Genomic DNA, 18,643 nt, shown 5'->3' with positions numbered 1-18,643 from the left:
TTTCCACAATATTTTTGTCATACGTTTAAGTAGCGTAATTTTTTTTTTTGTCCGATCTTTCTGTTATAGCCTGTATATAGAGTATGGGTCCGGGGGTCTGGGAATTCTTTATAATTTGTGCACCCTCAAAAGTAAAAGTCTAGTTGCGCCTATGTACTTGTCTGAAATTTGATTTTAATAGATTGAAATACTTTAATTTATGTTCTGCTTTGGAAATTGGAATACAAAATTTAAAATGTATGTTTTCGTTAAAAAAAAAAATTTTAAAGTTACGATAAAATATAGTATAAATATAGTTTTTTTTCCAAAAATGTTTAGTTACAACTTAAAATGAAAAGGTTCAAAAACGTTTAGTGTTTTCTCAAATAAAAAGTATCTATTAAGTTAAATGAATCGCAGTGTGTATTGCTGAGACTTATAGAATCAAAAATACTTGGCTGATTTTTAATATTCAAGGAATGTTTAGTGTGGCTTAGATGATAGATTGAAGATTGAACCAGTTATTTTCAAGCCTAAGAAAATTAAAGATTTTTTTAACGTAAGTTAGGATATGATGAGTTAATAAGAAAAAATGTATTTTATTTTGTATAGGTATACCGATACTAGCCACTAGCCTACATTATTTTTACCAACTCAAAATTATATAAGAAGTGTTTATATAGTATTTCGTTGAAGTCATTATTAATAATATATTATTACTTCAGTATTTTACTATTGATAATCAATATCCAATGATATTATATCTACCTACTATACATATGATATTATATTACTTAATAGATAATATTAATCGCCATAAACATTAAACAGAAAACATACAAATTTATAGATACCTACACAGTATGAATATGAGTTTATGACACTAACGCATATAATGTTTGTTTATTATAGGTATTATGAAGTTTTTTATTCTTATCTTGTGCTTTATGCTCTTATGGTGACACTTGTAAATATTATAATAGGTTGTAGAGATATCCTTATCTTATGAATGGCATCATAATATACTAAGTTTAAATGTATATTCTATAGTCTATATCACTAGATAGATAATAATGGCAGTATGTAGGTCGTTGGTAGCTGGTACAACGTCTCTGTCTTGCACCTCGCGCTACTTATCAGCCGGCGCCCGGCACTCCTTATACCAACCGGTGACTATCGTAGTACTCTAGTACTGTCTAGTGCTAACCATCACCATTTCTACCATACTAGTCTCATGATTCGTGTCTACATAGTGCATAATCAATAATAAAAAATAACAGCTCGTCCAGCTAAAAACGTTATTCTAAAGAATTTAATGTTATTATATATTCATATTTTCTTTGTCACATACTATAGTCTATAGGAAGCGAAGTGCCTATACTTCTGTAAAAGCGTGAAGTACCTATCTAGTAGCTATTATTTTGTGCACAAGCAAATCAGTGCGTACTATACATAGCTTTACAAGTAAGTACCTACGTCAATTAATCACAAGTTTTAACCATATGATTATAATATCATTGCTCCCTATATTATAGTTATCCTAATATCCCAGTTGCATGCCGCGTCTATATTATCTATATTAATCACGGTAATTATAATTTATAATCTATACGACTATACCTAATAGCCTGTCAAAATTGTTTTTAAAACTTTTATTTAGTTGCCTACCTTACACAAAAATAAATTAAGTACAAAATATAATTATTTAATTAATATAAATTACCTAATATACCTATTAATATTCAATTAAAATTTCGATTTTGTGCCTTTTTCTGCAAAATTATTAATTATGTAATTTTCAGAAATTCAATTTACGTGATCCATTGTTCAACGTTTATAATACCTATAGATAAAATTTCAATGTCACTTATCTTTCTTCGCACATTGTAGGTAGGTGGCAGGTGCCTACTTGGTATAATTAAAAAAATTGAATGATTTAAAAAAAAATTTTAATGAACATTCCACAGTTGCAATAGTTACAGGAGTGTCAAAAATAGCATATATAGCACACATTGCTTATATTTCAGACGAACATTATTATACTCAAATTCTGCATAGGTAGGTACTCGAGTTTGATGATATATTATAATAGGAGTCAGCACTTAATAGCTTCTATCTGAGGCTCTTTAGAATACCTACGCATAAACATTCAGTTTTTTTTTCTTTATATACAATTTATATTCCTATAAAGATTTATTTTAGGACTGATTCTCATTTATAATATAATTTATAATAATTGTACTTGTACCTATCCTAATAATTACACGTATAGGATTAAATAGAATAATGCCGACTAAAAAAACTTACTTTTTTGGAAATGTTCAGTTTTAAATGGCCCAGTCTTCAAAATAATGGATGAAAATTGTATAATGTGTTTTAAACTGTTACTTATTTTAGAATGTCTGATCAAGAGCCAATGCAAACCAATTTTTGTGCCGAAAAACGTTTTTCATTATCATATGATGCATTAAATACCATGCGAAGGTAATAATTATAACTATACAAGTTCTAATAATACTACTAATAATACTAGGTATGACCTTTCAAAAATAATAATATATCTACCTACATATTTGATTAGCGTTCATCAATAACTATTTTTAAACTAATTTTATATTGGTATTACAATCCTGTTTTTTTCTGTGAACAATTGACTTTCAAAATGTATATGTAATATTATATAACATCAATATAGTTTGGAAATCGATTCTATTAGTTATTATTATAAGCCCCAGGTCTTTGTAGAATTTCTCAGTAGTTTTCAGTTTCAGAAAAACCTGCAAAAATTGTTGTATTATTATTTATTGAAGACAATATACCTACAACTTATAAATAATCAGTGTTGGGTAGTAACGTAACGAAAGTAACGCGTTACTGTAACGGCGTTACTTTGCTTGTAACGCGTTACGTAATTTCATTAGAATTATTTCCAAGTAACGGAAATGTAATGGAAATTACTTTTGAAAAGTAATTTCTATAGAATAACGCGTTACAGTTTCGAATTTGTAAGTACCCACCTTATTGCGAATTGAAAAAAAATATATGTATAATGCGGGTATTTTTCTGTTTACAATCTAATATGTATATACATTTCATTTTAACTCGGCACAATTCAGTTTTCAATGGTTTTGATATTTGAAATGTTTAATTGCGCCGTAAATCACAAGAACAGTTAATTAAATGCATTATTACTTTAAATAGGTTTCCTATGAATATAGCTTGTGTGGACGACTAAATTTTATATGGTCCTATTAACTATACAGGTTTTATAAAGAATAAACGTGTACAGCTAAATAATATATTATTATTATAAATGTGTTGTTATGAAGACACAGTACTACAGTAGTGCAGTGGCGCACCCAGAAGGGTTTTGGGTATAATTATAAATATTAAATACGTAGGTAATATAACGAGGTTAGTAGATGGGTACGTGGTAATAAAAAAAAAAAAAAATGATTATTTAAAAATTAGTGGTAGGTAATTGTTTACTTGTGTAGTTGTATGTAAGGAAAGTAAGAAAATGTTTAAGCCCCTACAAACAAAGAACCTGGGTACACGCCTGCAATAGTGTATTAGGGAGGGCGGAGGTGGTATGCCATGGTGTAGGTATCGTTATTTACTCACTTCTCTTTTTTTAGTGTAGGTACACCTGTAGCTCCGCTAAAATAGGTAGGTTTTCATTAATTTTACTATGATACGCGGTGACTTAAGCCTTAAGGGTGTCGGTGCCGGTGCGTTTTTTGGTACAAAATATGTCTTACTGCAGGAAATACTCTCACGACCTGTAAAATTGTCGGATTTCGTTAATTTTTTTTTTATCTTAAAGTAGAGAACATTTTGTAGGTCGGATCAAAGCCCGATTTTGAGAACTATAAATATAGAAACTAGTATATGCATTTGAAAAATGCATAATATTTGTCCTTTTTCAAACATATTTTTCTACTACTATTCAAAGTAAAATAAAAAATCGAGCTTTGAATCCGACCTGTAGAAACTTCTCATCTTTTAGATAAAAAAGATTAACGAAATCTGACAATTGTGTAGGGCGTGAGAGTTTTTCCCGTGAAAACCCGTCATTTTCGTTGATATAATACACCGTATCGACCTTGTGTAAATAAGTATCGATAATTATATCTAAATAAATATAAAATATAATATTCAAATAGCATATATAAATTTTGAAAATTGGAAATACTGGCACCGACACCCTTAAGGGACATATCTAGTCAACAATTAATATGTTAATTATAAAACGAGTCACAGAAAAAAGGCGTTTGTATAAAAACTAAAAACGAATGAATCGATTTCCTTAGTATTTGTACTAAAAATGAAATATAATGCTGTAAATATAAAACAGAATAAAAGTAATAGTTTAATAGAGTTAAACACCAAAATACGGTATAGCACAATTTATTATGGAACAAATAACAATAAAATTATAAAAATAATGCTATTGCCTATTGGTGGTCCTGGGTAAACGCCTTTTCAATTCTAAATACTTTAGCGCGAGACTACATCTCTGATCACAAAAACATACTACCTATATTATGTGCAACTGCTGACTAGACGTCTTTAATAAGATTTGAATATGCCAAGATATGGTCAGCATATTTTTTTAATTTATGATAGGTATATCATTATTCATTAGTTTTAAATAGTATTATTACGTACGTAACTATGTATTTATTATATAATATTCTATTCATTAACACATTATAATTACTTTTAGAAACAGTCAGTTTTGCGATGTGACATTTGTAGTTGGAGAAAAAAAAATAGCAGCTCACAAAGTTATTCTGGCTTCTCACAGTAATTATTTTGATAAAATGTTTACTGGAAATTTCAAAGATACTAATTTGTTGGAGTTAAAAAATGTAGAGATCACTCCTAATTCACTTGAGCTATTATTGGATTTTCTATATACATCACAATTAACAATAAATGATTCTAACGTGCAGGTAATTTATGTAGTAATATTAGAATAATATATTATGTTGGTTGTACAACTAACTTACTTTAAATATTTTGTATAAAACGTATACATTTATTATGTTTATTATAGGTATAGGTAATTAATACCTACCTAATGTGTTTTACAAAACAATTATTTTTTTTTTTTTAATTGAACTAACATTTAAAGTTTAAAGTTTAAACAATAGGTAAATTTTATGTGGTTTGATTGACGGGAGGGAGCACCCCGACAAGCAATTGAACTTATTTTAAACATCACAATTTCTATTTAGTTCTTATAGCCAGCCTATAGGTACAGATAACAAAATGTTTATAATTTTAATATTAGGATTTATTGATGGCATCAAATTTTTTATTGCTCAATGATGTGAAAAAGGAATGTTTAAATTATATAGAACAAACAATTGATATTGAAAACTATATGACAATAAAATGTGTTGCCGATAAAAATAAAATAAGAGAACTGCATGAACTATTTTTGTCATATATACTAAAAAATTATAAGTAAGTTTATTTTTAATCTTATTTTATTAATCATTTTAAGTTACTATGATTAAAAGTGTATATTTTGTGTTGATTTTATTTTACTTTTAAACCTAATAATATATTTTGTTACAATGTGTAACATAACACATGATATAAAAGTATAGTATGTATTGTTAACTTCTCCAGGGGAAATAATGTCAAAAATCCAACCGCCGGACCGGGAATCGAACCCGAGTCTCTCGCTTGTCGGGCGATTGCTCTAACACTGAGCTACCCGACTGCATAGACGCTATCACCCCCAGTTAACGGGAGTTTACAGTATGGTTACAGAATTTCACTTTTCAGGCACCTATAATAATTGAATAATTAACGAACATTGTTGATATTAGTCTTATTACATATTTTATTCAAAGACAATTTTGTTTTCTTACTGTCTTGGTACTAATATTAAGTATATAATTATTATAATATAGGTACTTCTAAACCTTATGTTTTAATCAATTTGTTTAAAACTAAAATATAATACCTATTACCTAAGTAACTTAAATCTATATCAACTTATGTCACAGACCACACTACCACACTGTATATTTTCAGTACCTAGCAGATATGATATGTCTTCCATAAAGGGAAGGGAACATCCTTTTGGTCCAAAAATTTAAAATTCTACTTTTAACTATTTACCCACTTAGGCCTATACCGACATCATTATCAGAAAAATTGAAAGATGTCAGTCAATCAGTGTGACCACTGACCGCTTAATGTGATACCATAATTTACAAGACCAACAAGTCATTATTATTTATAGGTAGTTTATACAGGGGCGTCATTTGGGGGGGGGGGCAGGGTGTGCAATGGCACCACTAACTTAAAAAATGTTAACAATTGGCCTGCCATTAATACTCCAATGCGCCGTCATAATTAACTTAATATACATGTTTTCATATATAGGTAATATAAAATATATATTTTTTAAGTTTTTGTATATGTACAGTAATGACATTAGCTGGTTGCTTTAACTGCTTATAAGCTTTTAATTCTTTGAATTGCTAGCTATTTAAAAGTTGCATTAGTCGTTATGAGTTTCAATTAGAATTATAAAAGGGAAGGAAAGAATATTTACATAGGTTTGCATAGGTTTCCTACATTTATATATATATAAATATATGTTTTTTTTAATGGCCTGGTGCAATGTCAAAATTGGCCTGCCTAAAAGTTTGCACACCCAGAAAAAAAACTGAAATGACGCCCCTGAGTTTATAAGCTCTATAGGGGGAGCCATGCCCACTATGACCCCCTAAACACCATGTGCCCACGCCTGGTGTCTTTATTCAACATAACTACTTCAATCAGCATTCTTATTAATTTTTGGATTACATTCTATTATCTAGGGATATTGTTAAATCAAATACATTTTTATCATTTTCGTTTGAACTGATGATGGAACTTATTCAGAGTGATGACTTGTGTGCAGAAGAAGAAGAGGTATGCAAATTTACTTAAATTTTTATATCAGAAAAATTTTAGAGAATTTAGAGAGAGAAAACAAATAGTGCGCATCCTTTAAATAGTAAAATAATTGCTCCAATAGTAACAATATCATAAAATATACTTTGTAATATTGGCTGTCCATCTCACTCAGAATCGTTTTTCGTACACAATGATTTTTTGTCATTGAGGTCAATTTTAGGTGAGACCTAATGTATAGCTGAGCAACACCCACTTTGTTTTTCAATTTATTTATTTATATACAATTTACATTTCAAACTGTTTACTTATGATAGGTTACATGAACAATTAATAGTGGGCTGATGGTCCCCTAAACATGATTTAGTGGCCCTTGATTGGTTCATTATATTTTAGTGAATCTTTAAATTAATTCATTTTTTATGAAACCCGACATTACTTACACTATTTTGTTACTTACCTACATATTATCTGTTTATACCTTGCATTCATTGTAATAAAACTATAGATATAATGTGGGGCACAAGCGCTTTATTGAATTGTAATTTATGAAATATCTAATTTTTACTCGTCACTTTATAATTATACTATTCAGTTATTCTGAATAGGTACACAGAGAGAAAACAAATAGGGCGCTAACATCCTCTAAAACATTCAATTATTATTTATTTGTCTCGATAAATAAATATTTTATGTTTTTTTACAAAATGTTAAATGCTATTTTATACTTTCCACATTGTTTTATTTTTAAATATTATTTTCAAGGTTTATGAATCTACAATGATGTGGTTGAAACACGATCTAAAAGAACGTTTAAAATACTTGCCAGAGTTAATTAAGTCCATTCGGTTTAGTCTAATGTCAGTTGATTATTTGGATAGTACTGTTCAAGAAGAGGATCTCATTCAATCTGATAATACATGTAAATACAATCATATACTACGTAATAACATTTTTATATTTTGACTTAGAATATTGAGTTCCTCAGTAAAAAATAATTAACAACCAAAAAAGGTTTAAATCACACTACCTTCAAATATTTCAAAAATCATAAACGCAAGTAAATTTATAATATAAGTTATAACACCATTGTCAAAAGGTTATTGGAAAAATGTATAGGCATACTGATATGTGATAACACCCAATACAAGCCCGGATTAAGACATTTTGAGGCCCAGGGGCCAAAGTTTTAAATGAGGCCCCTTTACGAAAAAAAAAATATTAATGTATATAATGTGTTCCAGGGTGAAATGACCAGTTGACGTCATATGAAAGTATACCAAAAATTATGAAGATTGGGTCTAAATTTTTTAATTTTTTAAGTTATGGGCAATTAACTTTTTTATCAAAACCATACATATCATGCATTTGTTTATGTATCTTCAAAAATGTTCAACATTTTAATATAATTTTTTTTATTTTAAAGCTATTTAATTGTCCTATCAACACTTCGATATACGCAATTGAACTAGAAATGCACCAATTATTTTTATTAAATTAAAAAATTAGAAAAAAGTTGGCAAAAATTAGCATTTTTAAAAAGAAATCGTGTATTATTCCAAATAATATTACTTAGTTTGGGTTTTTTGTTTTTTTGTATTATTCTACTTAATTATACTGAATAATAACTAGAATACCTTGAAAGTTTGGTTTTCATAATATATTCCTGTTAATCGTCACAATTTTAGTTTCCCTAGGATTGAGTCGGTTAATTGGTCGTCAATCGTTTGATTTTATAATATTCGGTAAATTTTAGTTGTCACAGTACAAAAAAAACCAAATCTCATAGTTTTATATTCATAAATTATTTGGAATAATGCACAATTTCCTTCTAAAAATACTCATTTTTGCCAACTCTTTTCTCTTTTTTTAATTTAATAAAAATAATTAGCACATTTTTGGTTTAATTTCGTAGGTATGTCAGTTGATGTAATTGTACTTTGTAATATTTACAGTGGTGCATTTAGACATTAAGTGGCCGGGGACAGCATTTTACTAACGTCCCCCTTCAACATTTAATATTTAAATTGCCTGTAAACAGATAAAAACAAGTCAAAATATATTGAATTCATAAAATAAACATATGATATAAAACGCAAGTGTCTACGGTTATTCGTTTAGGACAAATAAATACCTTTAAAATAAAAATAAATATAAGTCAAAATATTAAAAAGTTTTGAAGATACATAAACAAATGCGTGATACGCATGGTTTTGATGAGAAAAAAGTTAATTGCCCATAACTAAAAAAAATAAAAAAGTTAAATTCAATCTCTAAAGAGTATTTCTTCATCATTTTTGGTATACTTTCATATGACGTTAGTCGGTCACTTCACCCTGGAACACATTGTATATTATTTAATATTAGGTACATGTTCTAATAAATATAATATATAGATATTAGGTATATAGCAAAAAATAATGAATAATGTATCACTTTATTTATAAATTATAATTTACAAGCTTTTTTCCTAGGTAAATCGTCGATTTTTTTTTTTTTGTGATTTATGCAGCGTTATATAGCATATAACGAAAAAAGGAATGGAGAAATCAGAGGCCCCTAAATAAATTCTAACTTCGAGGCCCGGGGGCCATGGCCCCCCCTGCCCCCCTTAATCCAGGCTTGGCAATTTGCGTGAATTTTGCATGTATCTGAAAAGTTTAAATATTTTGAAGATCCATAATTAAAATATGTTAGCTTAAAATATTTATATATATAAAATATTGATACATATTATCATTTTGATACATATTATTTATACATATTTGTACTATATCAACCCATCATCAACCATTCCCTGCCTAGAATATGTAAAATTTTCTTTCTCAAAACATATTCTACATCCTAAAGTTCTGCGTCTATGACTGGTGCATGTGCACTGCAACCTCTATCGGTTGTTTATTTTTTAAATTTATATTTAAAAATATTTATATCTTTAGGTATGCGTTATTTATTGCATGCCTATAAGATCCACCGGAATATAAAGACAATGGATAATGATTCAGTGTTCACTTGCAATAATACACGTCGAAAATTCAACGAGGTAAAATATAAAAACCTTCTGTTAAATATTTATTAAATATATTTAATATCATTAATTCATTTAAAAAACATGTTTTCAACATAAATATGTTTTTGGCCTGGGTACCTTCAGATATTTTCATTTTCTAACAGATTTTGCGTAACGCTTTGTTTATCACCGTAAAAACGAATAAAATGAAAAATTATCTAATTCCTACTAGGTATTAATGGTTAATTATCTGTACTAATATTATAAAGCTGAAAAATTTGGTTGATTGAACGCGCTAATCTCAAGAACTACTGGTTCGAATTGAAAAATTTTTGTGTTGGATAGTATATATTATTATAATATATAATAGAGATATAGGTACTCAAAAAAAAATAATCGTAGATACTCAAAATTTCCTATAGGTACACCAAAACATTTGTATAGGTACCTGGTACATGATTATTAACGAAAATAATTTATAGTGTATTTTTCTAACATAGAAATAGTGTTGCATATGTATTTAGTCTTGATGCGGTGTCCAACTAAAGTGGAAACGACGATTTAAAAAAATGAAATTGATAAAAACTTTGCAGTGCGTATTTCCGGGGGGGTGGTGGTCAAGGGGATCAACCCCCCCTCCATAGGCTGTACATAATATGTAAAATTTTTCGGAATCATAACTTAAAGCCTCTACCTTTAAATGTGGGGCTACTGAACTACTAAAATCATACCCCCCCCCCCCCCATGACAAAAACCTAAATATGTCACTGCAACTGTCAGGCCATGCTCTTTTAAGTATTGAAAAGATTTTTCTCAAGTGGTTTAAAAATGTATGACAGTGAAATATCAAAAATTTTAAAAATGATGAATAACATTATTTAAGTGCATTTGCATAATGCATCTTATTATGACATTAATTCTAAGTTTATTAGTATAATCTAATTAATATAACATAATATAATTAAATAATTTTACTGTATTATATTATTTATTTTTAAATACAAGTACCTATAACCTAAATATATCTAAAATCTAAATTAAACAGGTAACAGGCATTACTAAGTATAGGCACAGGGCCTCCACATTCCTAAATCTAGTCATGTGGTGCTGTGTCTGTACATAATTATAAATAATTAAAAATGCCCAAATTCATATAGTGATAAAATTTGTAAATATTACATTTTATCAGTTTCAATATTAATATTCAACTAATAAAACGGTAAGCGGTATCAAATATCAAATATTTATACAAAATATATGTCTCTCAGTTGTTATATTTGTAATAAAAAAAAAAATATTTCAGTTACAAGGAAACTATTTTTTTGTCACGCCTGCACCGAAAGTTTGGTTTTCGACCACGTTTGAAGCGTTCGAAAGCAACCTTTTTCCGTCCAGCGGACGGAAAAGAGGAAATCCCCAAAAGTGCCGGCCGCCGGGCGCGCATCCCCTGAACAACCAGAAACTTAAATGTATACCTACCACGGTCCTTCCAAAACATAAACTTTTGGTTACATCTTAAATTTATAGTATAACCTCCTTGCATGACGCATTAACATTTAAACATATTTTGTAGAATAGTCTATAATTGTTGCATAGATCCCTGCATAACCTTTTCCATGAACGCAGGGGCGTGCAAAAAAATAGTATGTGTGGCTCGCGCGGGAAGGCCATTTCCCGCCCTTGCCGCACAATATACTATTTTATAATAATAATTTTCAAAATAAAGGACTGTGTAGGTAGGTATAGGTAGGTACTCAATATCAACCTTATTTTTTTTTTTAAATATTGATGTCCCAGAAAAATGTCCACTCTACCTATTGGTACTATAAAGTCGTAATAATTGTTTTGAAATAATAAATGTGGTTAACTACTAACGAGTCAGTGTTTTGTTAGTTGTTTGTAATTGTATTAAAGTGATATCAACCAAAATAAAATAACACAATTAAAAATTATAATTTTTATATTGTTTTAATCTATTCCAATCATTATATTTTATTTAATTCAAATTTTATTTTTATTTTCAGAAATCACAGTCTAATAATCTAGGAATTGAAGCTTTTAAAGTTAACATTTCATCTCACAACAATTTTAAGTAAGTCATTTACTTTAAAATTATATTTTAAAATATTTACAAAACAACATTTTCTATTTATGGCATTTTGTGCCATTATCGTACCCACCGTCTATGGATGTGGCATAATATCGTATATTACATTATAATATAATGTATTATTATATCATAGTAGTTTTTAATTTCATAATAAGAAGAAAACATTGTTGTCAAACATTTGTTTAATATCCAATATTCATACATAAAATAGATTCTGATCGAGTTTTTTTTCCTAATGTCCTATAGACATGTATAACTATACAAGGGTGAAACGGTCTTTAATCAAACCTAACTTTTGAACTTGATATTAGTCAATTCACTCTAATATTAAAATAAAAAACATTAATTTGGATCTCTTGAACGAGTATGAATATCCTGAAATGTATTATATTATTTATATTAGTCTATCATTTATGATGTAGGTATGTTTGTAAGACATCTGAAATTATGTAAATTGTATCTGCGGACTGAAGTACATATATATTACTCGTTAAATTTAAATTAAAATGTTACTCTTTTGTAAATAGTATAATTAAAAAATTCGATCAGGGAATGAACATGTTAATTATTGTTTTAATGCTTATACATACAAATATAAGATATAACTTCAGTATATTAATATATAACTAATATTTGTATAAAATATTAGCTACACGGACTACATGTAATATTAAATTATTATTTTTAATAAAATAAGTAATATGAATTAAAAACTAAAAATTGAAAATTCGAGAAAACTTTCAATGTTAAGAAAATATCATGTCAACATATTATTGTAATATTCCAATCTGTTTTCCGCATCACTAAATCAACTGATACAATAATTGATTAAAAAAAAACTATAATATGTAATAACTAATAACATGTAGGTGATATATTTTATTGGGCAATACCCTATTTGAACAAAATTGTACTTTTCCCTTTTCGGGTGATTCACTTTTCGGCCAAATCAAAAAGAATATTTACTTTATGTTATACATTTAGAAATGTATTAGAATTTAGAATCTATATAATTTTTCTCATTAATTATTTTTTTTATATTTAAACAATGGTGGTAATACTAATTAGATACATAAATAGATACAATATATATTTTGTAATGATTTTCTATACAGAGTGTAACAGGAAAACCTGACAGATGAAATAACTTTTGTTCTAATCAATATTTTTAAATTTTTATTTATATATCATTTATACTTTATAGTCACGTACGTTACACGTATATCTAATATAAAAAAATTATTTTTATTTTTAATAAGTACCGAAAATTAAAGTTTTTTGGAAAAATTCAAAATAGCCAATTTATAAATCTGACTATAAGAATAATTTTAACGGTGAAACATTTATCTAAGTCAAGTAGTTTATTTTTTAAAATATCAATATTTTTTTGAGTAAGTTAATTTGGAACGTACCTAATAACTTTTTTCAAAATATTTTTTTTTGTAAATTTTGTCATAACTTTAGATTCTGAGCGGAGCGAGGAAGCCATTGGTTTTACAATGGTGGTTTTTTTTTTTTTTTTTTTTTTTTTTTTTTAATATCCTGTATACAAAATTTCTACCAGAAGGAGTGCTTCGATTTCAATATATAGTATCTTATCTATTAGCAAATTGGATCAAGATGGTACTTTAGAGAGTCAGGGGCGTGCTCAGAAAATGAATGTGGCGGGGGGGGGGGGGGGGCGGTTTTCAAGTAAAATTGATGGAGTTAGTCTTTTACCTGACGACCATTTTTTTTTAACCAACAAAAAATTCAATTTATAGATTTAAATATTTATATTTATACTAATATACAATATACATTCAAAAATTAAAGAACAAAATCTAGTTTTCTTGATTTTTTGCTCAATTTATTTAAACCTCTTCTGCTGTTAATGGAATTTCTTTAAGAACAGCTAACATAGCTAAGCCATTAAGTCGAGTCTAAAACCAAAAATATGTTAAAAAAATTGATATAAATTTTTATTTTAATATCCAGAAAATACCTCATTGTGTTTCGTAGATAAGATTTCAATCTTTTGAGACAAGAAAAAGTTCTCTCGGGGTTGGATGTTGAAACAGGTAAAGTGCATAGTATTTTTAATAGAAAATGTATATTGGGAAATATTTCTTTATCACACTGTCTCAACTAGTGATGGGTAAATATATTTTTGGTAAATTCCATAGTTATTTACCCGATATTTAAAATAAATACCCGGTAATTTGGGTAATTACTTCAAACAAAAAATATTCAATAAAATTTTTTTCATCAACGTACAAATGTTAAAAGTGTGATGATCCAAGCCAAAATACCCATATTTAATTAAATACATTTTAAGTGGAAAGTTGGCTACATATTTTTTTCAAAATATCATATTATTATTAATAAAAACAAAATATTTTGACGTGACAACGTCTTATAATATTTGATGGAGCCGGCTGCACGCACGAAAAAACATGACTCATGCGTCGTTACCTCGCTGTGAGGCGTTCCATTCGCGTAGGCCATGATATAATATTTATTATATCATGGCGTAGGCTACCCAACATCGGTCGTCACGCGCGTAGAGGCGACCGTCGGGCGGAGTGGGGTGGCAATTCGTACGGTGTGCTGCCAACACACACGGTCGTCGTCGGCCGATTCTTATTACCGGATTTATATTCTCTTCGGTATTAAAATACCCAAAATATGATACTAATATTCTCTAAAACACATTCAAATATTCTCATTATATTCTCTCAAAACACTCCCTTTCATTTCCTACTTTTCCTATCATAGTCCTATTCTCAACAGAATAACACAAATTGTAAGAAGTTAAATATCACACATGTTTAAAAGTTGTAAAACAATTGCTCAACGCACATTCATACTCGTAAAAACTATTAAATTGTAAAAAAGAAAAAAATTGACATAATTTATTGTATTTATGCGTACAAATAAATGTAACTTGATCAATTCCATTGTGATTTCCATTTACCTCCTTCTCTATATACATACAAATCTATTAAACAAATGAAATTAAAATTTTCTTTTGAAAAATGCTACCATTCCTTCAGTATTTTCTTAACACGTTGTCACGTTCAACTATCGTCAGTAAACCGATTTTACAGAAAACCGATTTTTTTTTAAACTAGAAAAAATAAAATTTTCATAAGCTTACTGTTGTTATATTATCTAAAAGAAAATATAAAATAATTTTTTTTAAAAAAACAAAAATATTAATTGAATAATGAAAATCTATATTCTATATTCTACATTTCGCGGACATTAGACGGTTATAATATATAAACCACGATTTAAGATAAAATAGTATAGCCATATTTAAAAAAAAAAAATACCCAATTTTTCAAAGATAAATATGACGTGGGTATAAATACCCGGTATTTACCCAAAATATATTTCTTACCCGTTGAGTATTTACCCACAGCCCATCACTAGTCTCAACGCTTCTAAACAATTTTTTGGATATTTTACATGCTTATTAAGTTTGGTATATATATATAGTTTAGCTTTAAGCTTTTAACTGTTAGCTTGTCGTTATCGAGGTAAAATTCAACAAGTTCATCAAAGTTTTCTGAATAAGTTCCAGAAAATAAACACTGAAAGCCTAAAAAACAAATTTATATTTTTAGTACCAATTAAAAGTATATTAAAAGTATCGGCAACTGCGGGGCAGTGTACTGTGTAACTACATATTCGAAGTTGGAAGCATTTAACGATAAAATACGAATTGGGAAATTTTATGATAATATAATTCGACAAGTACATTATAAAGATGCATTATTTGTAATATAATAAAAAATAAAAATAATACGGTCAATGGGGGGGAGGGCGTTGAATCCCAAGACCCCCCCGTGAGCTCGCCCCTGTAGAGAAGTCATTTTTCGATTTTCTCAATAGTTATTTAATGGCATGTGAAACACCAACGAAAAATTACAAAAAAACGGTAAAAATGGGATTTTAATTTCTAACGCTTTGTTTATCACCATAGAAACGAATAAAAAATTATAATATTATAATATTAATTCAACTTACATGATAAAATAAATAATAATAATATAAAATATCCACACTGACAAACCGTCTCCGCTCAGAATCGTTTTTCTTATACAATGATATTATATCATTGAATTCAAGTCTAATATAATCCATTATACAATGACCCACTTGTAATCTACTGTACAGCAGAGCGACATCAACTTATCTGATTTTGTTATATTATTCCTGGTACACTCAATATTTATGTTTAGCATAAAATACCTAAATGGACAAAATATGAGCATGCTAGAAGGTATTGAAAAATAGTTATTGACAAAAACTACATAATATCATTTATATTTTTAAATTAACTATACATATTTTATACCACTATTATATTTTCAATCATTTTCGGATGTACCTATAATAGAAAGTAAATATTTAACTTTTTAGTTTGGTTGAAAAGGGAAGGATTTTGGTCGAAAACGGCGATCCCAATTTTATCAACCATTTACCTGTATAAATTATATTTTCTTAATAACAATACCCTTTATTTAGGATTTTTATAGATTCACCAGAATTTATGTCATTAAAATTTGAACAGATGATGGAATTAATTAAAAGCGATGATTTATGTGCTGAAGAATTACAAGTAGGTATATTTAAAGAAAATAATAATAGTTTTCAATAGTACTTCCCTACCCCGTTACCTAAATTTTATTTATGATGCCGTTTCAACTGCAATGGTGTATCATATTATAATATAAGATACTTAGTTATTATTCTAACTAGGTAGGCTAAAAAGTCGGAAAGTAAATAACCCTCTGCTATAACCCTCATTAGTGGTGTATAGACTGCCGAGCGAACCTATCTCTGTCAATAGTCAATGACGTATTAATTTTGTGTATACCTATTAAAATATAATAATATACTTCATATACTTACCTGGCTACCGACGTAAAAATGGCAAGTATCCACAAAGATTTTTCAATTATAATAAAATAACCAAAACTATTTTAAAATATTATTTTTTTTATTATAGAAGATAACTCCTTAGTTTTTATTAATAGGATGTCCGCGCAATATTTGTTTTCTTTCACTGACCCATGCGCAACATAGACAAAACGCATTTGCGCAGAATTGTTTTTTCTATGTTTTTAAGTTATCTTAGAGTAAAACCACCCATTACAAAAAAGATAGAAAATAATATTTTTGAGGGAATGACTTATCGATTTGTCTAAATATTGTTTCAAAATAATTTAAACATCATTTAAATTTACTACATTTATTTCTTTATTTTGACAGTTGAATACAAAGTCAAATAACAATAAAATATAAAATCGATATGTCATTCCCTCTAAAATATTATTCTCTATCTTTTTTCGATGTTTGATTTTACTCTAAGATTACTTAAAAACATAGAAAAAATGATTTTGCATAATTAGTTTTGTTTATGTTGCGCGTGGGCTAGAGAGAGAGAAAACAAATAGTGCGCTGACATCCTCTTAAGATGACGTGACTCTCGTTAATTATTAGCATTTTAAAATATTAATGTTTTACATAACTCACTTAAAACTTAAAATATTGTAAAACACCAACTAGAGAACACAGATAATGTTGTTACTTAAGAGTTTCATAATAGGTCAATTCATTCTAATATCAAAACTGGCAACACCTTGTTAGCGAATTAATATCTAGGCTACTATCCAACGAAAGGACTATGATGTCAGGATAAAATAAATAAACAAATTCGACTTTATATTTACGGACTAGGTAATCTTTAATGTAAACGACAAACGCAAAAGAAAAATAGGAAAAACACATAGGTCGCACACAGCAGACCTGAGGCGTAGGTCGCAACGGGCAGACTAAAAACACTAGGACCACCATGTCCTCCCTACAGTTGCATCAGGACCCAGTGTTGCCAACATTCGGCCTTCCTGATGTAAGGGCCGCCCTCGGGCCTTAAGTTACAATACAATTTTAACAATGCTGGTATTTAGAATTTACACAAAATAATTATACAAAACAATACACAAAAAAAAACAAAATAATTAATACAAAATATAGTAGCCGTTAGTCAGACTACAAAACTGTCTATTGTTAACTTAGTAGTGTTAACATTTTACTTAGCTACATAATCTCTCAAGTACCCCGGTGCCTTTCTCTCCCGCTGGCCCCTAACCACAACTAGATTCTTTGTTGCTGGCGTTATTGGTTCTGGTATCTTACTGTCTTCTTGGTCGTTGATGGTTGGTCTCTCCCCTGCTTCACCATCACCAGTAGGAGTCCCCTCGAAGCTGTCTATAACGCTTAATTCATCTGTCTCATCTTCTTGATCAAGGATCTTCCAGGATTTGAGTTGTGAAATATGCGCTGTGGTAGCATATGAGGTTTGGCCTTCAGGAGTTACCTCGGCCACTCGATACGTATCCCCTGGTAACTTTTGTATGACTTGCAATGGCTTCTCTCTGTATTTTGCTTGCAGTTTGGTAGGCTGTCCTGTGGTTGGTGCCTTCAGCATTACTACCATTTCGCCCAAGTCCAGGGTAACACCTGGAATGTGTTTGCGGTTAAATACTCGAACCATTGCTTTTTGTCCCTCCAATATATTGTCGCTTGCTTCGCCTTGCACAATCCGTTGGTTCCCTCCAATCATTCTT

The 18,643-nt window shown here is 28.8% G+C and overlaps 1 protein-coding gene across 1 annotated transcript in view; it reads left to right on the top strand.

The window, feature by feature from the left end:
* Positions 1–1,035: 1,035 nt before the first annotated feature.
* Positions 1,036–18,643, top strand: part of LOC100166923 (kelch-like protein 3) — a 37,872-nt gene continuing 20,264 nt past the window's right edge. The window contains exons 1-9 of the mRNA XM_029486322.1: positions 1,036–1,443; positions 2,377–2,463; positions 4,709–4,937; positions 5,279–5,454; positions 6,828–6,921; positions 7,669–7,825; positions 9,843–9,946; positions 11,938–12,005; positions 16,539–16,632. Of these exons, the coding sequence (XP_029342182.1) occupies positions 2,378–2,463; positions 4,709–4,937; positions 5,279–5,454; positions 6,828–6,921; positions 7,669–7,825; positions 9,843–9,946; positions 11,938–12,005; positions 16,539–16,632 (1,008 nt within the window). The 5' untranslated portion in view covers positions 1,036–1,443; position 2,377. The remainder of the gene's footprint in view (positions 1,444–2,376; positions 2,464–4,708; positions 4,938–5,278; positions 5,455–6,827; positions 6,922–7,668; positions 7,826–9,842; positions 9,947–11,937; positions 12,006–16,538; positions 16,633–18,643) is intronic.

The sequence above is a fragment of the Acyrthosiphon pisum genome, chromosome A1 (assembly GCF_005508785.2).
Source record: "Acyrthosiphon pisum isolate AL4f chromosome A1, pea_aphid_22Mar2018_4r6ur, whole genome shotgun sequence".
Taxonomy (NCBI): Eukaryota; Metazoa; Arthropoda; class Insecta; order Hemiptera; family Aphididae; genus Acyrthosiphon; species Acyrthosiphon pisum.
Note: the sequence above shows the minus strand (reverse complement) of the source record. Positions and strands in the feature narration are given on the sequence as shown.